Source organism: Vanacampus margaritifer, chromosome 19, assembly GCF_051991255.1.
Source record: "Vanacampus margaritifer isolate UIUO_Vmar chromosome 19, RoL_Vmar_1.0, whole genome shotgun sequence".
In the NCBI taxonomy this organism is placed as follows: domain Eukaryota; kingdom Metazoa; phylum Chordata; class Actinopteri; order Syngnathiformes; family Syngnathidae; genus Vanacampus; species Vanacampus margaritifer.
The window spans coordinates 9,910,971-9,938,015 of record NC_135450.1 but is presented as its reverse complement, the minus strand read 5'-3'; the positions used below and the strand labels follow the sequence as shown (position 1 = coordinate 9,938,015).

Sequence of the window (27,045 nt, the reverse complement as noted above, 5' to 3'; positions counted from 1 at the left end):
TTTCTGTGATTTTTTTTTAAAAATTTAATTCAATGGATTTCATCTTTTCAGCACTGACTGCTTTTTTTCTTCTGTGAACTGATGGTGGCCAGATGTGAAGAGCACTGCTGCCACCTAGGGGCAGAGTGCCTGAAGCTCACTCATATGCCCAATTTTTGCTCGCAACTCAAAGCAAAAAACGTGAACAAATAAAGTTATATTGCGCTAAAATTAAGTGCAGATACCTGAAAAATTTACTTATTCTTGAAGGCTGGGTGATGCTCTTTTTTTTTTGTCTCAACATTTACACAATAAAACTGGCCGAGTTCACAGTGTTTGAAATGAGGATTAAACGTGACGTCGCGTCCCTTTCTGGTCTGTGCCAAAGGAGGAGATGCGGGGGGGGGGGGGGGGGGGGGTGTTACAAGGTGGGGTAGGTGGAGGGGTGGGAGTGGTGCTGAACGGACAGCTCCCGCCTCATAAAGTACACCACGGATCTCTCCCCCCCACCCACCCCAGAAGAGCAAGCACAGCCATGAACCAGCCCAGCTCCCCGTCGTCCAGACTCGCTCTCGGCCCGTCCCCCTGACACGCAGCAAGCAACCATGAAGAGGCAAAACGTGCGGACCCTGGCCCTCATCATCTGCACCTTCACCTACCTGATCGTGGGCGCGGCCATTTTTGACGCGCTGGAGTCGGAGACGGAGAAGAGCCAGAGGCGAGGAGTGTTCCTGCACCGGGACGAGTTGCTCCGCACCTTCAACTTGTCCGCGCTGGACTTCGAGAAGCTGGAGAAGGTGGTGCTGGAGCTCAAGCCGCACAAAGCCGGCGTGCAGTGGAAAATCACCGGCTCCTTTTATTTCGCCATCACCGTGATCACCACCATAGGTAAGTCAACCCGCCTGGTTTGAGAGGAGGGACTTGTTGAGTTTTGGCACGCGGGACAGCAAAAAAGTAGGCTCATTATGTTGAAAGATGTTCCTAAAACATTGCTGCAAACTCGTCAAATGAACACTCCGCACCACAGGTGTCCACTTGCAGCTGGTCACGTGACCACTACAGCGATTCAATTAAGGCATGGATGCAGAAACCCAGTCAAATAATCGTCTTTATAAGAATACATATAACATAATAAATACATCCTGTCAACAGTAATAATCAAAAGTAATGATACAATACAATTCATTAAGGACAAAAAAATAAACATAATTCATGAAATATAAACGCACTAATTTATAAATTAAGAAAAATAAACATGAAATAAACTTTACATTTAAAAGGGGACAAATGAGTGGATCATTGCAAAATGATCAGTTTCTAGATATATGTTTGAGTAATATTTTTTTTTTATTATATAATTACCAAGAATAAAACTGCCACATTTCAAATATTTATAAAATCACCTAAAAAAAAAATGTATTTGCATAAAATGGAAAATTGTCAAAAAAAAAAAAGGGTCCAGTTTTATTTTGCAGAGCTGAATGCTAAACTCCCACTTACCACATGTTATAGGCTCGTCATCATCACCATCATCATCATCATCATTTCTCTCAATCAAAAACAACAGTACTTTATCTAATGATTCAAAATCACATGCTGACTCCACATTTTTGTAATTATCATTTAATGGAAATAATTTGGAAATGTGACCCTTTTATTTTGTTCAAAAACTGGACAATATTTCCAATATCGTACATGTTCTTAGTAACACAGTGTTCCCTCGCTTTCCGCTGGGGTTAGGTTCCAAACCGCAATAAACGAAATCCGCAAAGTAGTTAGCTTTTTGTTTTTTATTTATTATAAATGTTTTAAGGCTCTAAAACCCCTCACCACAAAGTTTATACACTTTTCTCATTAAGGCATTTACATTTTTTTTTCCACATTTCTCTCTTGTTTAAACATTCGAAATGTTCAAACCTTCATAAATTTCATAAAATAGATACATTACTGTAAAAAAACTAAGCATGCAAAATTGCATTAAAAATGATCCGCAAAACAGCGAAAAGTGAACCGCGTTATAGCGAGGGAACACTGTATATCGATGAACTTCTTCCTGTTTTCGTATTGAAATGAAAAACGGCTATAATCGCATGGTATTCATTGGACAGGCATTCAATCAAGTCTCAAAGCTGATGATTAATTATACAAACATAATACATGCATGCTGACAACGGCATCAAATATAATTGAACATCAAGCACAGCCTTGCAAACATGTTGTGTCTGGCCTCACCAAACTGAGCTGAGAGGGCACCTTTATAAATAGACAACATTGTTCCACATCAGAGCTTTTTGAGCTCGGAGCATTGGGATGAATTACAACATTGGGGGTCACCTCGAAGTCCAAAATGTTCTGCAGCTGCGGTGCCTTTTTAAATACAAACGCTGCCAAATAAGAAATGATTCTGCCGCTAAAACTGTCTGGCTATTAAACATGAAACCAGAAAGGCAGGGTAGAAATAAGGGCAAAGACGACTAACTTAACAACATGCGACGGCCAGATGTCGAGAAGGGAACCGCTCTTAAGATCGCAGAAGATTGGGCCAGCGCCACGTCTGTTGGAGAGAGGGTCATGTGGTAAAAATGGAGGCTTAGCACGATCGCATTTGCGGGGGCACGTGTCCCATGTGCGACCACACATGAAGGTCAGAGGACAAACATGAGAAGTGACTTATGGTTCGCATCCCCTGGCTGTTATCTGATGTACACTAAAGTCGTCAGATCAAAAACGTGAGCTATTCGTATGTAGTTGCTGTTTATACAATTAGTTTGGACGTAGTAAAGTACACAACATAAATAGTCCGCAGATTTTATGTTTGCACTTCAATGTATTTTGTCAGTTGCATAGCTAGCTTTGGAGCGGGGAGAGCTCGGTTGCGTGTCAATGGTTTGAAGATAAACACATTTTATTCTCAGCTCAAATTGCTTCACTTGAATTCATTCATCACTGAATGATACATTACTGTTGATGGATGTTTTAGGCTACACGCTGGGCTAATTGTATCATAATGCTAGCATATTAAGCATCAGTGAGAAAAAGGGTATTTGTGATTTTGTTGAAATGATTCTTTAACTGCTGCTTAATGTGGTTAGTTGTTTTATAGACCACCAATGAAAGGATATGTTTCTCTAAGCATCTCATGTTCAAAAAACAAACACTAGTAGCCTAGCAACACACAACAAGCATAAAAGTAGAGCCTACTCTCGTTAGCTAGCTAGCTAGCTAACATCAAACGTGTAACGTCTTTTACTTTAACACATCATTTGAATCAGCTCTTCTACTACTTTTACTAGAGTGCTTTTAACACAAGTATCGGCGCTTCTAGATAAATACAGAGCGTGTTTTACCACCTCTGTTAAAGTCCAACTGAGAGCGAAACAGAACAGACGCGTGCGACAGCGAGCGCTCTCTCGCTCGCGTAATTGAATGTTTCTCCCCTCGAATGATGGATGAATAAAATATGTTAACTGTATACCTCCTCTATTATAACACGCTGTGATTCAGGCGCAGAAAAAAACAAAACGTTGCTAGCGATTGCATATTTAGAGGTGCTAGCTATACATTTTTAATGCTAATTACTTACATTAGCATCATGGTTATTATTCACTCAGCCTTGCTGGCTAGTGCTGTAAGTGGTTAAGGGCAGAAAGACGGTAACTTTTCCACCTTGGTTGTTCATGAAGAAGGTGACGGATAACGGAAGTTAAGCTAGCGGCGGCCTCTGGTGTTGGTGGGAAATGTTCTCAGAATTGGAAATTGTTATGTAGTTTAATTCAGAGTAAATACAGTCCAGTATATTACGTAGAAATAAACAACAAAACATTGCTAGCCAACACAAAATATACAAGGGGCTAACAAAAATAAAGCAGATTTTTAAACAAATATAAGTGGAAAATATTTTATAATGGATGGAAAAATGTCAAATAAAAAACCCCTTTGTGTTTGGGTTAAAAAAATGCACATTTTGTTAGAACCGGACCATTAGTGCTGCTATTACAATTAAAACAATTCTCACAGGCGATAATAGCATTAGTGTGAATGCTCGTCTCTCAGCAATCACTCAGTAGGGCCTGTTTTCACCTAATGACATCTTGCTCATAATGCGCAGCCGCTATGACGCAATACGACGCCATTGTATTAACAAATGGATGTTTTTGGGAAATAATAGCTGTCCTATCCTTGAAATCACACGATGGACCTTGATGTTATGACATTCATTGTGCTCTTGAACTGTGTCATTAATGAATAAATGGCCTCAGCGTTTCTGAGTCACTTACGTCTTGGAGATGCCACTAAAGAGACTAACACTGTTCTCGTGTGAGCTCCGATGCAGTTCAAAAGGCAAAGATATCTTAAAACGTCCAATAAAAAAAGAGTTGCCATTTTCAGTCATTGGTGTTTGAATGCAGCAAGAGTCAAGTGGGCGAAGTTTCAGTGGTGCAAGGTTGAGAGAGTATGCCGTGTCCACAAACAGAGTGGAAAGTGGAAGCTGAGAGAGATTTAGTGGACGGAATAGCACTTAGCTTGTCTGTTCAGTGTTCACCGATTTCCACTGAAGCAGGTAACAGCTTCCAAGCGGGTAGAAGAAGAGCACACTCCACATCCACAGATCGGCCATATATGATCATTTTCAGAAGCATTAATTAAACTGCTTTAAAGAATAATAATACTTCTGATTTTCAGACCATGGTAATTTTTCTCCTACACTAATAATGTTGAGTCTGAGTTAATAGTAATTTGTATAAAGTTATATAAGTAAAGTACCTCTTAGACTCATAGATTCTGAAATATACTTAAATACAAACATTTTTATTCTTTATCCAGTTAAATTTTTATTTATTTTTTTATAAATGGCAAATGCAGAAATTCTGACAGGTTCTAAGCTCCGTGTGGTGGATATCATCAAAGAGTTTGTTCATTGAGATATCATTTTATATTGTTATTTAAGAACAAAGCTGCAAATCTCTCTTGGTTTAGGAGATTGATATCTCATTGTCATGTGTTTGCCCAGATCCTAATATTTATTCATGGGGTCAATAATGAGAGACAATGAGAGAGGTTAGCGTGCTGGGGCTGCTTTGTTGGTAAATAGATTTGGGACAACACCTGCAAGCATTGTTGTAGCGCACATATCCTTGTGATTTCATATAAATTAAATAATGAATAAAAAAAAAATACACACACATCCGCTTATATTGCTGCATGACGCTTATAGTTTGTTGTTTGTCTTGGATTTTATCAATGTCATGGATTTTATTTCGACTTGGCGTTCTGCTTGGATATTTTTCAAGCGTTTCCTTCATCCAAAACGTATTTCGCATCTAACTTCTATGCACTTTTTACCTTCAATGTCCTCACACGGAAAATTTGACGTAATGGAAATTCTTACTCGTGTGTTGTGAATCATAGGTACTGTATATCAAAGCCGATAATGTTGATGGGAGTGACTCTCCTTGCTGCTGCTGCTCACGTCACGTGACTCACACGAGTGGCCTCTCGCTCGTCTGCTTTATGCTCCGCAGCCTCAATGGAAAGTTGCCTGACTCGCTAAACAAAACATTTGTATTTATTAGACTCCGCAGTCCAGCCAGATCGTCGCGATTGGAGTTGAACCAAACCAAATAGTGCACCGTAGTGAGAGCTGAGTGCGGTTAACTTGAAGCTACCTTCTGACCTTATTTCGGGTTATAAATATACACCTCATGACGGACATGAAGAATAAGCTATACTCTAACTAACTGGCTTCTCTGAACTCTTTTTTTTTTTCATGTGAAAGTAAAAATACTTAGTATCTCATGCCCTGGAATGACTTGTGTAACTCCAAGCAACCATGAGATTTTAGATTGAATGCCCTAATCCTGCCAGTGGACATTTACAATTAATTACAAAGGCATGTCATCATAGCAAAAATAAAGTCCAGTGGTCTGCTCATGCCAAAGCTGTTGTGAATGTTTTCTGTATTACTATTATTATCAATAGTGCCCCCTAACAAAAGATCAATCAAGCACCTCAGGTTGAAAATTTCACCTACTGTAGTTCTACAAATATAGGAAGGCATATGAATCTGGCCAAGACCTACAAAAAGGTGTATTTATAGTCATACCCTAAATCGAACTGGAAGTCCACCATTTTGATTGGATTTTGAAATTTGGCGGCAAAGATTAAAGAAGAAGAAAGATTAAAGTAAAAAAGTATATTTCTATCCGGTTCCGTTTTCAGGAATTAGCAGTATAATATAGCTACGTTTCATCCTTATTTACAAATCTATTTAGAAGTCTGAGTAACAAGGTTGTTTTCAACGTGGCCTGGTTCATTTCCTATGCTCTGCTGCCACCTGCTGTCCGTTTGTGTAATAACTACCATTTCTTCAACCGCTCTTTGCAGTTGAGAGGCTGCATCAAAGCCTTCTGTATGCTTCTAGCATCAAAAATGAAAAAAAAAAAAACACATAAAAACGTATAAATACGTCTTTGGGATAGTCAACCCATTTAAAATAGAACGTATTTATACGTTTTTGGGAGCAATGAACTCAAGTTTGCACACACATAAGGCCTAGCAAAAACATTTATATTTTTGCAAGTACCCCAATGTGGCCAGGATTGGGATGGCCCTTTATAGCTGTTTGCAGCTCTAGTTATTGTAAAAATGTCTTCTTCTGCTTGTTATTATTATTATTATTAACTGTAGTAGTAGTAAGCTGTAAAAAAAAAAAAACTTCTCTAAAATTTTAAATTGAGAAAATCAACAAAGTATTTTAAGTTATATAGTTGTGAAAATTGACTTTCCCGCATTTCACAACAAAGAACTAAGCGCTTACAGATCTAATTGTTCCTTGTATTGTCCCCCAACTTAAAGATATAATTAACTTCACCTCAGCAAGAATGACTTACCGATAGTTGCCATGAACTTTAAAATTGTTCCAACTTAACTGTTTTAGCCCCCCCCCCAAAAAAAGTCTTTAAAAAAATGAAGTTTTTTTTTTTTGCAGTGTAGTCATAATATTGGAATTAAAACGGCTTCTTTCCTTTCAACATAATTCTGTCAAATTTTTCCCCAAATCCCTCCCAAAAAGAAGCTCATCACTCCAGGGATGTAACATGAAGCTATGTGTGTAGAAGCCTCCCACTGTGTTCACATGACTGTCCGTCTCCCCGTTTCTCCTCTCGTGGCCCGAAAAGGAAAGGTATTGGGAACGTGAGTTGTGTCGACACTTTGGTTATGATTACCAGAACAATGACTGGATTAAAGCTGCAGTTCCTGCTTGCCGTACGAGAACGTTTACAAGAAAAGATCAGGGTTCATAGAAACATTTGTGCTCACGCTCGCAGCGGAATATTTGCAGGGGGGAATATTTTATACATTACTCAAGATGAACCATAAAGTTGGAAATGATAAGAGACAGGAAGTGCTTAGGAATCTGTGTTAAGGAGCTTTAAAAGCACAGGATGTAAACGCGGATGCGCTTGTAAAACAACAAAAGACATTTGCTCATAGAGTGAAATGGAATGAGTTGTTAGCGCCATAAAACAAACAAATCTGACAATGAATATAACAAATTGGCATTTTAAGCAGGCTGTGTTTATGTGTGTACATTCAAACCAAAAGTCACCATTCACGCAACTAACACATTGCCCAGTGCTCCCATTCATGGTCAAAACAGTCATACTTTTTATGAACTAGTGGTTCAGAGGTTTGCAAACTTTTTCCACCACAGGTTGTGTGTACAGAAGAAACAATGTGCTGTAGGTCAAGATATGGAAAGAAAAAAAAAAGCCTAAATCTAAAACTTAAGTGTCAAACCGAGTAGTTTTCAGGTGCATTATTATTGTTTTATTATCATTCAACATTTCTACTGTTTCTCATAAAATTAGACCTATTTATAGAATATGCCAAAACGCCCCCCCCTGGGCCAGACTTTGAACACCCTTGTATGGGAGTTAGACCGTTAGAATGTGGAAATGCTAATGGGAATGTAAGTGTGTGTCACATTTGCCTTTACTTCATTCGTACACATGCACGCACAATATGATTGAAAAATAAGACAATTGAACATGCAGAATTTCAACACAAGGCAGAGTATCGCACTATGTGAAAGCCAAGTAAAAATAAAAATAAGTTGTTTTTTAAATTATTATTTTTTAACTCATTCACAAAATTGAAATTTTGACGTCTATAGCCGTCAATGGCAGCAACTGAGTTAAGAGACAAACAATAGGAGTTTGCATTTCGAAGAAATTTGAGGAAGGGCTGGCTGACTCCAAATGCAGTACAATAATCCAGCTGGGATGTAACAAAGGCATGGATTACTGTTTCAAAATGCTTCTGTAAATAAAACGTTTTCATACTAATATAACTGCATACAAATAAACATTAAACATAATAGCTTGCTGCTCTAAAACCGAAATTGCATCCTGGAGATGCACATTAATGTCTCCTATACAACGAAGGCTTAAAACACAAAATACAACGATTTTCTGTGTGACATAAAAAGCAAATATGCAGTCGCACGACCACCGGCGAGAATTCCTCCTTGGGGAACGCGCAATATCATGAAATGCGGCTCTCACACACACATTTCTTGCAGGGTAGCGAGCGGGTGGCTAGGGGTTTTCATTTCAACAGACTGTGTTTTGATATGCTGCCCGAAGCGCCGAGTGCGGTCTCAAAAGCATTCCAATGATAGGAGAGCTACGGTTACTGGAGATTTTTCGTCTCACCACTCATAAAACATAAACAAATATTTCCACACCAGAACTTGTTGGTGGCACAGGGTTATAGTGAAAAAGGGGGCACGTGCTATTCTCTGAATTGAAGTTGTGTTATCTAGCATCTTGTCCTGACCACATTGAGTCATACCTCAAATCAAAGGTCTTGATGAGGGGCTTCCCAGATTTCTAATTATTTTGTCAATCTCCTCTGGTTGGCTGAAACTCCCCAAACTTGCCTTGTTTCGCTTTAAAAGTCTACAATTTTGATCAAAGCTGCTTATTAACCTCCTCCATTTACACAAAAATCGGTAGTATTCACCATGTAGCTTATTAGGCTTCATATACTGTATATATACACATACACACACACACACGCACACATTAAAAACATTATTAAAAGTTCTTACTCGATAAAAAAAAAAAAAAAACTTGTTTTTTCCAGGTTCATACTGTGCCCCCCTTTAAAGGACCAGAGGTTTAGCCATAGTTTTCCCCAAGACACATTTTTTATCTGTTTTTATGTACTTGGCCAATAAAGACAATTTTGATTCTGAGGTCAGGAAGTTTATTAACTCATTTGCTCCCAAAAAAGTATTAAAACATTCTTTTTTTAATATTGCCATGGTCCCTAAAACGTATTCATACGTTTTTATTTTTTTAATGCTACAGCATACGGAAGGCTTTGATGCAACTTCTGACCTGTAGATGTCCCTTAAAGCAATGCTAGTTTTTTACAAAAAACGGCCAAAGGGGGCAGTATAAGAGATCAACCAGGGCCATGTTGCAACAAGCTCTTTTCCCCATTGTTTCAAACAGATTTGTGAACAATGATGAAACTTAGCTATATTCTAATGCTAATTGTTGCAAAACGGAAACAGATACAAATGTACTTTTTTTTTCCTGATGAAAGAAGAGATTCTAATCTTTCTTTTGGTAGGTTACAGGTTTTTATAGTAATAGAACACAATATTCTGTGGACCTTGCAAAATCAGTCAAAATCCAGTAAAACAGCCGGGAGCGAAGGGGGTTGCTTCAGTGAAAATAGCTGGGAGTGAATGAGTTAACAAAGTGGTACATTTTGATAAGGTTACATTACAAATTAGTAAACAGGATTAACATTAAGATATTAGGTATTGATACAATGTTCAGACTCTGACTGATGTGTCAGATTGGCCTTGGGGGTGTTCTGTACTCTAGTGTGTACTAGAGAGATACACTTGTTTGTTGTTCTGGAATTTTGTTATTGGTGACAACCTGGCACACTTTTCAAACCGCAAACTTAAAAAAAAAAAAAAGTTAATTTGACTTTTCACTTTACTTTTGAAGTGAGTAGGATTACACAAGAAACAATACTCAGTGAGGCTGACATTTGCTCAGAAATCTGATTGTGTATGGGAAGAATCTGTTTATAAAATATATAAATATAACAAATACTCAATAAAAAAAAAATTGATCTTGCCATGCCATTCTATTCTGTACAGACTAATATAATTTGTTGGGCATGTTCAGTGAGCGAGTCAATAAGAGTTTGCAGGTCTGCGTAAATAAACGACATTTTCTCTGAATACTCCCAATGGATAATAACTAGAAAACTACATCATGTCCATTCCAAGGGAGTGATTTGGTCCGACAGCAGCAAGCGACCGCGGCTCGCCTGCTTATGTACTGCCTCCGAGGGGAATTTGTTTTCCAATTTGTCTGCAGCATCTGCCTAATATCTCAACAAGCCAACCTGAATGAAGTGGATTGTCACACACGAGGGCCAAAATGATAATAACAATAACAGTCACAGGTGAGTTGTGTTTACCCTTGAGGGCCGCCATCGTACTGCAACTTTATGAGTACGCATTAAGTAGGCGCGAAAATAGAAATAGTCACTTAAGATAACCTTGGGCTAAAACAACAGACTGTGAGCCTTTTTCTTGAGTCGCAAGTAACGTCAATATCGCAACCGTCGCAAGGGATAGCTCTTCGGCTTGCTGTCTGCAGGCTATGGGGGGGGGGGGCAAATTGTGACAGAGTGTGCTCGGCGGCAATTACCACAAGTGGGTTTTATAATAATTGCTGAAAAATCTATTTGAAAGGTAAATGTGTTCTAAAATGCGGGGAGACTCCAAGGCTGGAAAGTAAAGATAAGCTTGCATTTTGTATACTGGCCAGCAGACAAATAAGCCACGCCTCCTATGCTAAAGGTAGTACAGTTTGAGGATTGTTTCATTATGAGTCACTTTTTTTTTTTTTTTTTTTTAAACTACATCAGAAGTAACTAAATCTATAGAACTGATCAGGAAACAAAATACTCTTTGCACGACCCTCTCATCAGCCACAGTACAACATTAATGATGTATCAGAGACGTCCCATCTGTCGAGTATATCAAGTCCTGCCGCAGATGGATATTCAGTGCCTGCGCGACCCGGTGTGGTAAGGTGAATCTGCAGATTGCGTGGAGGTGGAGTAGCTCCGGTCCTCGTCTGCCAGCACGCGCCATCTGGTTCGCCCAGAGCAGTGGTCGTCCCACAAAAACGTGCCGAGACAACCTGACGCTCAGTTAAAAGTAGATGCATGCATTCGGTGCATAGACTTTTTCTCCCGAAACTTGGGGCGCGATTTAGCGAACCGCCAGGCTTCCTGTTCTGTCTCCATCTTTTACATACTTGGGCCAATTAATCTGATTCTGATTAGAGAGTCAATAATGGAACCCAGTGACGGTTTTATACTTTTAAAAATATTCTCGTTTGCACCATTCAGGACTTTACAACCCTCTCATGTTTACTTAGACATTAAGTGCTTTTGTAACAGTACACAAAGATAAACTCATGGACACGTAACGCTTGCCGCTTAATGCGCACAATGTAATTTGTGCCACCGGGTTTTTGATGTTTATCAGCGGGCCTCTCGATGTCCCCTTTTTAATCCAGCCCTTTTTCCATATTGCATTAACGCTTTCACTAAGTAAAGCGATCGGCGTGTCATGTGCGCGGTTCAATTGCCAGCGCATGTCACTTTAGGACAGCATCTGCTCCCTAAAAGCCGCCGTACCGGTTTTCCGTGTTGGCGCATGTGGTTGGAGTCAGGTGGCAGCAGCAGGTGAGGCGAGCGCCCTAGCAAAATAGAGAGCACACAAGACAGGGAGGGTGACTGAGGTGGGAGATGTCTGAATAAAAGTGAGAAAATGAGACGAAAGCGGAAGCTATTTTTGCACACCAAATTTCCATAAAACATAAGGCGTGAAATAACAGTGTTAGATTACATTGGGTCTCGACTCGGAGGTTTTGCTGCTTTTTAGGTCAAGTGCCGCTTCGTTTTGCTACGTTTCTTGTTTATTCGTGACATGGGCGTATTATACATGTTTTTATGTTGGAAGCATTATTTCCATTTGTCAGTAAGTAAGCAGTAAGTCTCAAGCCTTTGCCCTCAAGTTCCGAGTCTAGAATGAAAAGTCTCAAGCGATTCACAAGTTCTACACTTTGAATGTCAAAGTCCTTTCTCCATGACGACATCACAGAGCTGGCGGATATTCAGGACCTAAGCGCCTCCATCTTCCCTTTTGAAGATGCCCCAGAGATTTTCAATAGGGTTTGGGTCTAGAGACATGCTTTGCCAGTCCATCAGCTTTGCCTTAGCCTCTTTAGCAAGGCAGTGTTCATCTTGGAGGTTTGTTTGGAGTCATTATGTTGGAATACTTTTGAGATTTCTTTGGAAATGTAAAGTGGATTACAAATACAATTTATTATTATTATTATTATTATTATTATTAATACTGCCCTGCGGTCCATGCTGTTTCTGGAGGTAGGGGATCATGCTCAGTATATGCTGGCATTCATTATTCACTCATTGAACACACATTTGACACCATCTGAACCCAAAGAGTTTATCGTGGTCTCATCAGACCACAGGGCATGGTTGCCATGCCTGCTCCAAATCAGCAGCTACCCAGTGAGTCGGTTAGAAAACACCCCCAGCAATTAAAACTGTAATTAAGAAGTTTGTTAAGAATCGCACCTGAATACTTTTGTCTGTATAGTCCAAGTACATCCCACATTTTCCTTATCAGTTTAATGTGTTGTTGTCAAGTCTTGGGGTCTTATAAAAAAAAAAAAAATTCTCAGGAATGATCACATGGGCCACAGAAACGGTCTTGTGATTCAGTATATTTTTATTGCATGTTTTGTACGTGTTGGCAGTGTTACAAAAGCAACTATTTGAAATTCCAGCATCTCATTATACAACATGTGCTCTTTTTCTCTTCACTTTTTCCTCTAGTCTGCCCACACGGGCACACTTTGAAAGCTCAAATGGAGCACTTGAAACACATCCGCCAGGTTCTTTGAGATGACCTCTTAAAAGCCCGTAACTCAAATATTTGCTTTGGCCTAAATGGACCTTAAAGTTACATTTTGTTTGTTTTGCCATTGCTTCACTGAACCAACAATGTTGATTATTACAACGTGAAATATATGATCAAGGTGATGAGTTATCACGCCGTGTACAATCCTGGCTGGTCAACCATCGCAATTAGACCACCAAAGTATGGGGTTGCCATGACTGATTTTTTCCATGCTTTCCAAACCTCTCATTTACGTCCCCTTCATCTTTCCCATCCTCAATGACCTTTTACTAGTCCCCCGCCATCCGACGTGTCCACCCCCGCGTCTGATGTTGACACGAGCCACCTTTTCAGTCCAGCTGTCTTGTGACTTTTAAAACAAGTTTGCATCCAGCGCGTATCAGTTCCATAAATCACGTAATTTATTTAATTAGTCAGCCCCTCGTAGAGATCTCACACTCCACTTGGAATAGCTCGCTTACTGAGCTCATGGAAAACTTAACGTCTGCCAAGTTTTCTTTTCATATCCCCTAAAAAGGAACCTGAGGAGTACGCGTGGAATCGGACCTTGTTTGATTTTTGCGGCGAGAGCGAAACAGAAGCTTAAATGGTCGGTCGCGCAAAAACTAATCGATGAATATTTGAGTGAATGTTTTTGTAGGACAAGATCTCGACCAGGCCTAAAATAACGATACTTTTTTCCAGTGTTAACGTGAACCCAGACTGAGGTTAACTCATTTGGTGTTACATCAGACGGCTGTGAATAATACAAACTTTTTCGTTGTTGTTTCTGTGCCATAACACATTATTAAAAATAAAGCAACGGTCGTTTTTCCTGTCCTGAAATTCCTCGAACTCACTGCTTTGCTCACATGCTCTTTTCGCAGCAGCTGCCAAGGAGGTCAAAAGTCACAAACGTAATGGAGTGAGATTTGGGGGACCAAAGCTGTGTTTAAGTGCCAAAGTAAACACACCGCGGGTTCGTGTGGAGTTGGAGGTGTCTGCGATTAAGAGACGAAGTCTGTCTGTGGGTCCAAATGTGGGAAAATCTGCTATCATTGTCATCTTTTGCACTTGCGCCGTTTTGTGGTCAGAGTTACAGTCTGAAGGGTCAGGATGCTGATGTCTTTGGCCCGCTGCAGCTGGAGATGAAAGCAAACTGTGGAGGAAAAAAAAAAAAAACATCTCGGGAAAGCGAGCGGGCCCCTGCTCGAACACAGCCTGTTCCAAAGCGATACGAACACAATCCGTGTTTATTTGCAGTCGTGCGGAACATTCCCTGATATGTGCGGCCTCTTAAAGTGTGCTGTAAACGTAGATAAGGGTGACGTCACACTGTTTGGACCACCTGTATGTTCGGGATGCAGTCCTGCAAATGGCTGCATGTCATCGAAAGAGACAGTCCTCCAATAAATATGACCACAAAGGTGTCAAATTACAACCAAGTGTTACGTATTTGAGTTTGGCGACATCTATCGGCCATGTTGAATAGCGCAAAAACACAAAAGCGAGACTCGAACCCAGTCCTTCTGGTCGGAAGACTAGTGTTTATCTGACTGAGCTATTTGGCCAGTGATTGTTTTAGTGTTGACTACATGTTCTCTAACTGTCTACAACCTCACTGTGCCTTTTCCCAATTTCAACCATTAGTGTCCCATGTAAAGACGTAACATGTACTTACTGTATTGTACAACCTCAGTGAAAGCCTCATACTAACCCCAACCATTAGTCCGACGGCGAATTGACATACATTTCAAAAAACAAAACCCCACTAAGATCATTACCGGCCTGTCAGCTCAGTAAGATAAACGTTTATCTTCCGACCAGTCGACCCGGGTTCGATTCCCATTACTATTTTTACGCTACTTAACATGGCCGATAGAGGTCGCTAAACTAGAATACGTAACACTTGGCCGTATTTTGGTGAATGGTAAAACGACCAATATTGGTCGTTATTGTTGGAGGACTTGTTGCATCAAAAACATTACTCTCACCGTTGTGTTTTCTAATTATGGATGAACAGGAACAACTACTTTACATACAGTAAACAAAATGAACTCTATATGAGCAACTCATTCTCACAACCCGAGACTATTTACATGCTATAAAATCTATACCTTGTTTATATTATGCGTAAACACTCACTATTGACGGGGCTAAGACCCAGCATGAAAAGTAGACACTCATATCCCTCCACTCATATTTTGTAAAGAACTGAAATGGAATTGAAAATTTGAAATATATGTTTTTTAAATAATCGCCTATATTACAAAAGGGACCGACCCAACTTTCTTGGTTATTAATTTTTTTTTTAAAAAATGGACCAATGAGTAACACACAAAGCAACCCATAATAATTGGGTTGCTTTGTGGGTTATTAGTTAAATTTGACTGACCCAACTTTTTGAGTTATTTAACCCAAAAAGTTGGGTAAAATACAAAAACTTTTTGGGTTTTATAATTCAAAAGGTTGGGTCAAGACACCACTGTATTAATATACAGTGGTGTCTTGAGACAAATTGAATTTGTTCTGTTACCTCACTTCCAAATCATCTTCCCCATTGAAATGAATGGAAATGCAATTAATCCGTTCCAGCACCCGCTAAGAAACAACACAAATGTTTGTAATGTGCTTTGAGTAAAGAAAATAAAACTCTAAAATATTGTACTTTGAAAAAATACACAGTAATTAGAATATAAAGAAATCAACAATTTGAGTGTCATGGTTAATTCATTGCATTTAAAAAAATTCAAAAGAAAAAGACTTAAACTTACCTTTTGTTAAAAAATATATAATTCAAAAGTTTTTCAGCTGTTACAGCTGTTAAAGCTCCCTAACTCAGCCCTCCTGTACTAGAGCACACAGCGTTTAACTCAATCAGTCACATGAGACGCTCCATCCTTTAATTACGCTGCTACAATTATACACAGACAACAATATCCAGAGGGCTCCGGTTTCCACCTTTAGCCTCCCTGTCTCAAGTGGATCAATGCGGTTCGCACACTTGTGGTTGTATTAAACAACACGGCAGTGCAACGATTGGTCGACTTCCACTTCTGAAGACATTATGAGATACTACTTTGGCGTTCATGTGCATACATTTTGTGTATCCAACCTTCATTCAACAAAGGCACATATTTTTTTTAAATAGAAAATTTGGTACAGTAATCGTCCCGAGAAGCGTTCTGCTTGACGAATTGATTCTGGACTGTGTTTTGACGTCAACAACAAACCAGGCCCCAAGTGCTCAACGAGAATACAATTGAAGGACCCCGTGCGCTTGAGACCAACTCAATTCAATGACCCAGGACAATTGAGGCCCTGTCATTCTTTTGATGTGGAAAGCACACACTTGGAGGTGCCTAATTAATGAGTGTAATAAAGACGCGGGGATGCAGTGGGCGGGGTTCTGTTTTCAAAGTACCCTGGGTAGCGTTTATCCATGTGACAATACAAGCACTGACAAGACCAGAAAGATTAACCCAGCGCTCGTGATTATATTACTAATTAAGAGGTTTGAGTGTTAGCGCTAACCAGAGCTGCACAGCTGTTAAAATTAATGTGGGAGGATTAAAAATTGGGAAATAAATTAAAAGGTAAAAAAAAAAAGACCTATAAATATACACTTTTTTTTTTACCCTCTCTCTGAAAATGATGCACTATATGAAGTCTATCCTAAGGCTTTAGCTTGAAAGGTCCTCTGCAACGACCATAAGCACTAATGAGAAGCAGCAGAGTGGCGACTCGGGTGCACCTGTGCTCCGCTGACATTTATAAGCCTCTCCTGCTTGTTAGTTTTGCATAATAAATCTTTTAAAGGCTCATTACAAAAGTTATGCGGGTTTCCATATTGCCATTCACATGATAATTACAGAAATTAGGTTTTGAGACAAGTCTCAGCCTCAGGTTGAGGCAGAGTGATTGACTGTTTTTAAAGGTAGCATAAATTGAGGGAATTCGCTATTTTTAACAGGGAAAATTATTTTTTACTCTAGAAAATCTTCATTTTCTATGAAACTCGGGAAAATAATTGTAGCCAGTCCCTCAGTATTGCCAATATCTTTCCGTTTCTGGTAAATGAAAAAAAACACAAATGGTATCTTCTGTCATGCAGCTGCTTTCATGCTAGCTAGCTAGCTAGCTAGCTACTCCTGCATGTGCCTAAAAATTCAACTAGAGGTATTGCTACTTGGTATTTATAAATAAGCATAGAGTGAAAATTCCATCTAAGAAAAAACAAACATCCCTATTATTATTATTTTTAAATTACCATTATTATGACATGTAATTATTATTAAAGAAATCCAAACCCTGAAGTGGCGAGATAGACGTGCTATACACTAGTGCACTTATTCAACATTAATGTATGCCTTTCCAAAAGGCCGCAGGATATTTATTGAATCAAACTCTTTCATCACTTCCCAAACAAGCTTTTTACTTTTCAACAGCACAAACTTGGACCTTCTGAGATCCAGCAGCTCCGGTGGCTTTCATCTAGACGCCTTGGAGACATTCCGTCTCTTGAGAGAACGTTCTCACTGTTGGCAGAGCGGCGCAGGCTATAGGAGGGGATGAGACGGCAGGATGCAGCCCTCTTCAATTTTACACACAGCAGTGGGACTGCTGGGGCTTGTCGCCTCCAGCTCCTGCGACTGCTTGTTGAAGAGCATTGCTGTCAATCAGTTGACGCAGCGCTGCCGATATCTCCTGTCAGCTGAGCCGCACATGAACACGCTGTGCTCTTCCCTCTTTTATTAAAAAAAAAGAAAGAAAAATAATTCACGTAAATCAAGAAAATATTGTATTTGCCGTCTTTGAGTAAATGCAAAAATTATTGTAGCTTACTACATGTCCATTTTTACAGTATATGAGAGTCAGCTATTTTATATATGTAGACAAAAACAATTGAATTGCAAATCAATTGATTTATTTTCTACAGCGCTTGCCTTGATTAGGCTCACAGGCAAGCTGTTGCTTATTGCAACTGATGTAGGACTAGCTAGCCAAACAAACATTTACACTCACGTTCACACCAACTGTGAAACGGATACAAAAAAAATGGAGCCAAAAGCACAATTATCAGGTTTAAACAACAGCAGTGAATTTATTGTGTGTTCAATAGGCTAAATCTGGAGGCAAAAAACAAACTCAGGAAGCACAGGAAACAAAGGATGGGCACTTGGTAACGCTACCTACATAGGCGGATTCTGGACAAGCTAATTCGACAAAGGACAGGGACGGACTATTTATACACTTGGATTGGGACACGGGTATGGACTTATGATGGACTCGCAATGCCGCTTACTCGCCCTGGCCTAGCGAGAAGGGAAGCCACCAGTGGCCATCTTATGTTGGAACTTGAACTTCGTTTTCCGAGAGGCTCTTGTCGTTGTGTTTTCTGCAAAAACTCGACACAAGTTGTCAGTACCAGCGTCAAAGATGGCTTCCCTCTGGCTTCTGCGACCACAGGCCAATTGTTATGCTGCATTCGAGGAAGGTGTGAAGTCGGATTGTCCCAGTTCCGACCTTAAAGCATTTGAGGTGAATATAAACAACAAGGATGGCTGTTTGTTGTTCTGGTTAGCACAGTCAGTCCAAATTGAGCTCCCTCTCGCTCTTCAAAACAAGATCCTAGCAATACACCCTGTGGTGTCCTTCATTTGAGCCGCAAGAAAATGCAAAGGGCTAATTAGGTGCAAAAGTACTGATTAGGTGAGGCCACTCCGCAAGAACAATTGTCAATTAATTATTGAAGCCCTCCCTGCTGTACATGACATCAATACAGTACTTGGCCATTCCCGTTACACTGCTGTGCATTCTCATCTCCAATTTCATTCTGCTGTTGTGGAGACGTTTTTAAATTGATCAGAAGACGTGTCTAAAGAATACAAATCAACTTTCAGCAGGTTAGACTCTCTTCCAGCCTGCTTGTCCGTTCCATAGCCTCGTTGTCGCCGACCGTAGATTCCATTAGTTCTGCCCCAGTAACCGTCTCTCTTTGTCCCCATCCCCGCAGGATACGGCCACGCCGCCCCCAGCACGGATGGAGGGAAGGCGTTCTGCATGATCTATGCCCTCCTAGGCATCCCTCTCACCTTGGTCATGTTCCAGAGTGTGGGTGAACGCATCAACACCTTTGTTCGGTTTCTTCTCCATCGTCTGAAGAAGTGCCTTGGCATGAGGCGGACCGAGGTCTCCATGTTCAACATGGTGACGGTGGGTTTCATATCGTGCATGAGCACCCTGTGCGCGGGGGCGTTGGCTTTCTCCCAATTTGAGGGGTGGACCTTCTTCCACGCCTACTACTACTGCTTCATCACCCTCACCACCATCGGCTTCGGCGACTACGTGGCTCTGCAGAACGACGGCGCCCTGCAGAACAAGCTGGACTACGTGGCCTTCAGCTTCATCTACATCTTGACCGGCCTCGCTGTGATCGGCGCCTTCCTCAACTTGGTCGTCCTGCGCTTCATGACCATGAACGCCGAGGATGAGAAAAGGGACGCCGAGCAGAGGGCCCTGCTCGCCCACAACGGCCAGGCCGGCAGACACATGCGCTGCTCCACAGACCAGGCGTCCCCTTCCTCCACGGCGTCGGGGTGCGTTGGAGGAAGCGCCATGGGTGGCGGCGGGGGAGGAGCGGCGAGCCGGGGACTGCGTAACGTTTACGCCGAGGTGCTCCACTTCCAGTCCATGTGCTCTTGCCTTTGGTACAAGAGCAGAGAGAAGCTGCAATACTCCATCCCGATGATCATCCCGCGTGACCTCTCCAACTCCGACAGCTACATGGAGCAGGGAGAAGCCTTCTCCAACCCGCTCCACTCCAACGGCTGCATGTGCAGTCTGCAGCCCCACTCGGGCATCAGCTCAGTGTCCACTGGTCTGCACAGCATCAGCGTCTACAGGAGACTCAGTAAACGAAGGAGCTCCATCTAAACAGCTGAGGAAGGCACGATCTTAAGCCCACTTGAAAGGACCATGTGGTAACACAAGCATGGTGGCTCTGGTCATCGGGGGATGGCAACTTCAGCGCTAAAGAGACGACCGGTTTTAGCCGTCGGATGTGGAGTTTGCATGTTCTGCCGTACAACATCCCAAAAACATGCATCCAAGGCTCGAAATTCGCATTTTGCGCCTCATCCAAACTGAGAATTACAGATTTTCAAGTTTTTTCCAATAATTGAACCACTAAGAAGGTCCCAAAATGTTTTGCTAGGCTGGACGTGTGCGTATTAACGAGGAGCAACGCACTCAGTCGCGGTCAAGGCAAACTCAGTGCTACTTATGCCGCACAAGCTAGCTAGGCTAGCAACAAGTTTCAAATGGCTAGATAGTGTGGCTAAACAAAACACGTCGCAGAGTCCGTAATCATTGCGGCCATGGCGGCGATTAACAATTCTGACAAGTATCGTATCGATGACGACCGAAGACAGAGAAGCCATGCTAACTGCTAAGCTAACTAAAGTGTAAACCTTACCAATCTTTTGATTAAAAATTAAACCAAAATAAATAAAGTTTTAGTAGGTCTTTGATGTACCAATTTTTTTTTTTTTTAAACACAATTCTGATAACTGAAAATGAAACAATGTTCATGATAATAATTAGTTTGTTACACACCTGTGCTTTCAGTTGGACCTTGTGATTTTTCTGGTGATGCAATGATTAGTCAAAAGGGGACAAAGGGAACAGGAGGTAATAAATGAAAATATCACCTTTCTTAAAAGACTGTATATGTTCTACAAATTTGAAATAAATAAATGAAAAGTGTAAATATTTGAAGACCTTAACTGACGTTATTGAGGGATTCCCCCCCCCCCCCCCCCTCCGGTAAACGTACTAAACAGTGTCAGAGTGTCTTTTCCTTTGTGTCACGTTCAAGCCAAATGTTTCAATAGGCTTCATCTTTTGTTTCTCTGAGATACTTTATGTTAAAGTTAAGAATGATTGTTCACAATCAAACACGGAGGTACGGGACCCAAGTGACGCCCTCCAATCAGACCTCACAGTTTTATACAAATGAACTGATTCTATCTTTTGTGTTTCTTCCTCTGCTTTCTTCATCTGACTCTTGTGTTGACTTGTCAATATGTTTTCTTGTATTGCAATTCTTGCATGTTAACTTTGTACATACTAGAAAGTCGTATCTAATTCACTGCTGCACCTTAGATGATTGTTGTACGCTTTAGGACACTGGAAGTCAGTGCACATTTGTTTCTTGTTGTATAGAAACCACATTACGTTTGTTTTGTTTTAATTTAAAACACATCAATGTTTTAGTGTTGATGACAGAGATTATTGGCATTATGCCTCACTAATTAATGGCCTCAGAGTTTGAACCTCATGCACTTTGCTCAAATAACACACATCAGACTATTTCAGGTGTTCATACAGTGTCCTTTTACCTTTCAGCCCTGTGATTTTTTTTAAAATCACTATAGTTTGTGGTTTAGTTTAGTTTTATAGTGTTCCACGAAACATGTTGCGTGGACATTTATTTCTGACACATTTATTTTTCTACATGCAGATAGCGATTAACTGATTTGCAGTCAACAATGTGTGTGGCGAAACATTAACAAGATGGGTTTAGTTTATTCCTAATAAAACACATTTTGGTTTAAAACAGTACTTCATGCGTTCAAGTGGTCTGCATTGTGTCCTTCTGACTTCATTGTTGCTTGAAGTTGTGGTTATGTTCGAGAACTGAATTAGGAAACATAGTGGCAGTAACTCTTATTATATTACATGTTAAGCTTATAAAGATAGGGTGAGAAGCTCGGCCATCCGGGTGGGACTCGGGGTCTACTCCTCCACGTTGAGAGGAGCCAGTTGAGGTGGTTTGGGCATCTGTTTCGGATGCCTCCTTGACGCCTTCCCTGGAGAGGTGTTGCGGGCAAGTCCCACCGGCGGAAGGCCCCGGGGACGAGCCAGGACACGCTAGAGAGACAATGTCTGGGATCCCCTCAGTGGAGCTGGTTGAAGTGGCTGGGGAGAGGGAAGTCTGGGCTTCCCTCCTATAGCTGCTGCCCCCGCGACCCGACCCCCGGATAAGTGGTAGTAAATGGATGGCTTATAAATATGCTTTCAGAAGTCTCCAATAATGCATACAGTGAATAATCAATACAGACACAGGGATCAGGGGTTCAAGCATGGGCGCTTCTAGCCCATTTTTGGGGGTGCTCAAGCATCCCTAAATTGAATCCCAGCCCCCTAACATTTATAAATATTATAATATTGGTTATTTTTACGTTTTTACTGGCGTCAACAAAGACCCGCCGCTACTATGAACTATATCGGATATCCCCAAAAAGGGTCCGACTAGAAACGATGAAAAACTGCGCAAGGCTCACATGGCGCTGCGACTCGCATATTTCAAGCAGTTTAAATCGATTTTCGACGTATCGTTACATCCCTATTGAAGACAAGGTGTGACTGACAAGTTAACTGATTGGATGCCCATGACCAAAAAGTCTCTCCTTCATAAATGTGGGAATGAAATCGTGTTAAAATGTACTAAACAGTTAAATTATCTTGTCTAGCCGGGAACTCAGCACCCTTAAACCGCCGATACTAGAACTGCCCCTGTGTGCAACAAATTACATGATGCAAGCTGACAGATAATGTCAGCACTAGAGTACTGTACTATGTCACATTTATGACTTATTTTCGTAATGACTGGCGCTGAGGTTACAGCCTGTGACGTGGCAGTGGCAATCACCACTGAAGGTTTAAGTTCACGGGATCGGATTCTCCCCACGTGAATGGTTAAGCACTTCTTTCGATTAGTTTTGTGCGAACGAGGTATTGCTGCCGTAAATCACACACGGCGTCTTCCAGTGGTAAACACTTGATGATCAACACAATGCCAGATGAATATATTGAGGGGGCTGATTGTCATCAGAGCTCACCCCTCAAGATTGCATTTAAACCACTTGCTTTCATGTCACCCTCGTGAAAGAGCAACAGCGCTCACAATCAATTGTCATTCTTCGCTAAACAAACAGTATTTGGTTGAGTGCTTTTAGATACATCAGACCAGTAAATGAGCCGATGATGATTTGGTGTGTGAAGACCTTCCTGCGTTTTCTTTCAGCACAGTTACTTGTGCATACAAAGTGGCTAGCGTTCCATTTGGTTGGCTTAGGCCAACTCATTTTTCACAGGAAACCTAAGAAAAAGCCTGGCCGCTAGGACCTTTATCTTCTCATGCAGTGAATGCCATTAATGGCCCGCCACACTCTCTTAATCACATGGAGAGGAAATGTCACCTCGTGAGGATCGCAGCAATATACTGTATTGGGTTTTTTGGTATGGAGTGGACACACATGTTGGAATAACATTTTCCAGTCACTGAAGATACATATAACACACACAATAAATATATATTTTTTACAAAGTAAATACACACAGCTAGAAAATCATATCACATTGAAAACACCTTTTCACACTGCACTCACTCAGTGTCACAAAAATGATCGGTTGCCAGTTTGCCCATATTTGGAAGTGCTGACGAAGCAGCCTACCAGGAAGTGAATGTTGACGTTTTGCCGCTGGTCAGAGCGTAACGTGACAAGATACATCTGTCATTGTTGCAAAATAAAGCCCTGACTTTGCTGATTTCAAGAAGGAGGATGAGGATATGAGCGGGAAAACTAATAGCTCAGTAGGAACTTGGATGTTTAAATCATACCGTTGTTTGTATTATATACAAAAAAAGACTGAATCACTCCTCTTGCCGCTCCATTCCGTGGTCCCTGCCCCTTGCCACATACGCAATGACTGGGTTTGGCGACATCGCTACTAATTGCAGAGTGAAAAGGGCAGGTGTCATACACAATCTATTGTTTGGAGGATGGGATAAGCAAAGCTGGCTAATATGCAACATAAAGCTTACAGTGTAACATGATAAGACTGTACAGTACTTCCACCATGCACCTAATTATTGACAGTATTGGTATTGAGCTGTTATATAATTGCCACTTAAAAAAGAAAAGAAAAGTTTGTTAGAATATAATATATTGGACTGAAATAAGTGACATACAGCAAGAGGATACTGTAGAGGGTATCATCTTATGTGATGCTGCCACAGCCGGGCTGTTGCGTAACCATCACCTCCAGCATTGCTGCCGTTGACTCGGGTACAGCCCCCCCCCCCCCCCCACACACACACCCATCGCCCATACATATCCTCCTCAGTAATTATTCTACTTACATGGATTCAGACATGCGTGAAGCCAGCTTTGTCGCTAAACAAGCTGTTGGCACTTGCTCAAGATGTCCCTCCGATCAGCTAACGCTGTCAGCAGAAAAGAGAGCAGGCACAATGAGGCCTAAGAGCAATTTTAGTGACTTCATTAGAATTTGTACATAATGTACTCTGATGATGAAACTGTAGCTTGTAATTAAAGGAGGATGTCGTTATTTTGTCATCATATGGTGCATACAGTGGTCCCTCACTACTTCGCTACTACTTATTTTGGTTTCACTCTATCGCAGATTTTTAATTGGGTCCATAGCATAATAAGTCAATCGCTACGTACTGTAGCACTATTGCTAACTAAAGTGCATTGAATTATTTATAAAAACATTTCGATGAAAATAAGCATTAATATTCACACTCATATGTATAAAGTATAATAAAACGAAACTTACAGCATTCCTGCCTGATAATTCAACGTGGATGGCCGTGGATAGCATTTGCTTACTGCTCGGTGAAGGCGGACATGTTGCGTGACGAACCGGAAGTGCTTCAGCGAGAACCGGAAGTGCTTCAGGGATTACCTGAAATGCCTAATTAAAAACAGGAAGTACGTCAAGCATGATACTTTGCCTTTAAACATAAACAAACATTTTAATTATCCATCCAAACAATTAGTAAACATTTTACTTTTCTATGACAAAGGAATTATTATTTAAAGACTTTAATTCATTCATATGGAAAAAGTTTTAAAGGAAACACAACTAGTGTACTGTACTGTACAGCTATTTTTCTTTACTTATTTAATACATGTTTACCAGGGTGGGGACTGTGTGGTGGGTTCATTATGACTCAGTAGATGCTAGACCAAAAACAAAAACTATTGATTGTTATTTATTTATTTATTTTACTAACTACTTCACGGAAGTTCACCTATGGCGCGGCGGGCATAAAACTACTGCAATAATAACTCTATTAGCTTGAAACTCAATTATTTATCTCATTTTAGGCTTCAAGCTTTGTGGGAACAGTTGAAGAAGGCCTTTTTCTGTTTTACACTCTAAAAAGGTCTATAAAGGCTCAACAGGAGTCCCTGAAGAATATTTTACAGTGCAAATCACCTTGACCTTGTCAAACGCATCAGCGTCAAAAAACGCTCCATTACATTTTGACGTCACAAACTTTCTAGTAGATGAATGAGCTTGCATGTTACCTCTTAATCATAAATGTAATCCTGTCATCCATTGTTGAAGCCCATCCGTCTCCAGTGTCACAATACATTAGTTCAAAACCCCCAAAAAGCAACGCCCTCTCATTGTAGGGCTTGTGTCACATGTGACAACCTTGAGCCCTACAGCTTGTTTTGACAGACATTTTTTTTTTTGGCACAGGTCAGGCTTAGAGATGTACACCTTCGTTTAGCACGTAGCCTAAATATTTATGCAATGCGGCTATGTTTAAAATATGATGCTTACAAATGAATATAAGTGAATTATTAAGATTTGCAAATCTTACTTGTTTAACAGAAAAATAGAATCATGTAAGGTGCTGAACTAGGTATCGCATCGCAGCTTTCCCAACGGTTTTAATTGTTGTGTTTTATCCTGGAGGCTGAAAACCGCTGAGAGGCTCAGAAATGTTTCTGACTTCCACTGAGATTAGCGTCATGTCTGCAGTCCTGCTTTGGTGTCACTTATGATTAGGTGTCCTCCCAGATGATCTGCAGGAAAATATGCCAGGCCTTGTGGAAAAGATCCTCAACAGCCTGCTGGTTAGCCCAGATTGGAGCTGTTTTCTTCGAGGAAAAATTGAAAACGTTCAGCCACCGTGATGAGCATTTGATATAATAAATCGTTCAATCCTTATTAATAAACTGGAACAGTACGGTATTTGTGGTGTAGACGGGGGCTAGTTAAAAAGCTATTTTACAGGACAATATGTTAAAATGCGACAATACGTACGTTTCGTTAAAAAAAGAACCAGTCTTTTCAGTGAACGTGAGTGAACGGTTCGCTTCCTGAAGTAGACGAACGATTCGGTGAACGAATCTTTTGAACAGTTCTTTTTAATGAACTGATTCTAAAGATTCAGTTCACTTAAAAGAACTGTCATGCCCATCACTATTGTTTGAGGTGTACCACAGGGCTCTGTGCTCAGTCCGAAGCTGTTTAATGTAAATGGCATTTTTAATCACTATTACTTATACTAATTGTAGATGATACGAACATATTCTACAGTAGAAATAATTGTAATGGGCTTGTAAATACTTTGAACAGGGAACTCAAATTTATCAAAAATGGATAGGTATAAATAATAATAATGATGTTTGCAAATTTTAGGATTAATTTTTTGGATGCATGTTAAAGTGAATTTATAATTTTTTTTTCATTTACAAATATATTGCTTGTAAAGCTTGGAGGAAGTAGCTAAAAAGTTTTAGAAGATTAATGTTAAATAACTAAATAAGCTTTCTTCTTCCACCTCCATTTCAGACCAGGTTTTAATTATTTGGAGAATTATGTTTTGGTTCTATTGTTTATGTTGACCTCCGCCTGAAATAAATGAATGAATGAAATTAATGCAATGACCTTTTAAAACGTATTTGTGGGCTTGGGTTTGATGTAAAAACAAATGTATAAAGTGGCTGTGCCCCAGGTGAATTTCAAGCAGTCAATTGTCTCCAAAGAACTTCTTACATTTTAGTCCGCCTTTGAAACTCTCAAGGGGATGAGGCAATTTCTAAAGCGACATGTTTTTGATGGTCTCCTGTGACCACGCGAGGACCCGTTCTGGCTATTAGCACCGCTGGAGTCCGAGTTGCGTAACCGATGACAGC

The 27,045-nt window shown here is 40.6% G+C and overlaps 1 protein-coding gene and 1 long non-coding RNA gene across 2 annotated transcripts in view; one reads left to right on the top strand and one right to left on the bottom strand.

The window, feature by feature from the left end:
- LOC144039443 (uncharacterized) overlaps positions 1 to 27,045 on the bottom strand; it is a 37,282-nt gene continuing 10,237 nt past the window's right edge. The window contains exons 2-5 of the long non-coding RNA XR_013289454.1: positions 24,665 to 24,802; positions 24,225 to 24,308; positions 639 to 881; positions 1 to 564 (exon numbers count right to left, since the gene is read on the bottom strand). This is a non-coding gene — a long non-coding RNA (uncharacterized LOC144039443). The remainder of the gene's footprint in view (positions 565 to 638; positions 882 to 24,224; positions 24,309 to 24,664; positions 24,803 to 27,045) is intronic.
- kcnk3a (potassium channel, subfamily K, member 3a) lies at positions 499 to 21,591 on the top strand. Its single transcript, XM_077552789.1, has 2 exons — positions 499 to 867; positions 19,032 to 21,591. Exons 1-2 carry the CDS (start codon positions 585 to 587, stop codon positions 19,949 to 19,951), a joined length of 1,203 nt encoding a protein of 400 aa, XP_077408915.1. The 5' UTR covers positions 499 to 584; the 3' UTR covers positions 19,952 to 21,591.

Bases quoted from the DNA above. Each gene is read 5' to 3' on its own strand.
- kcnk3a (XM_077552789.1), top strand. From the start codon at position 585: ATGAAGAGGCAAAACGTGCGGACCCTGGCCCTCATCATCTGCACCTTC. The intron at 868-19,031 runs GTAAGTCAACCC...CCATCCCCGCAG, and splicing joins CACCGTGATCACCACCATAG to GATACGGCCACGCCGCCCCC.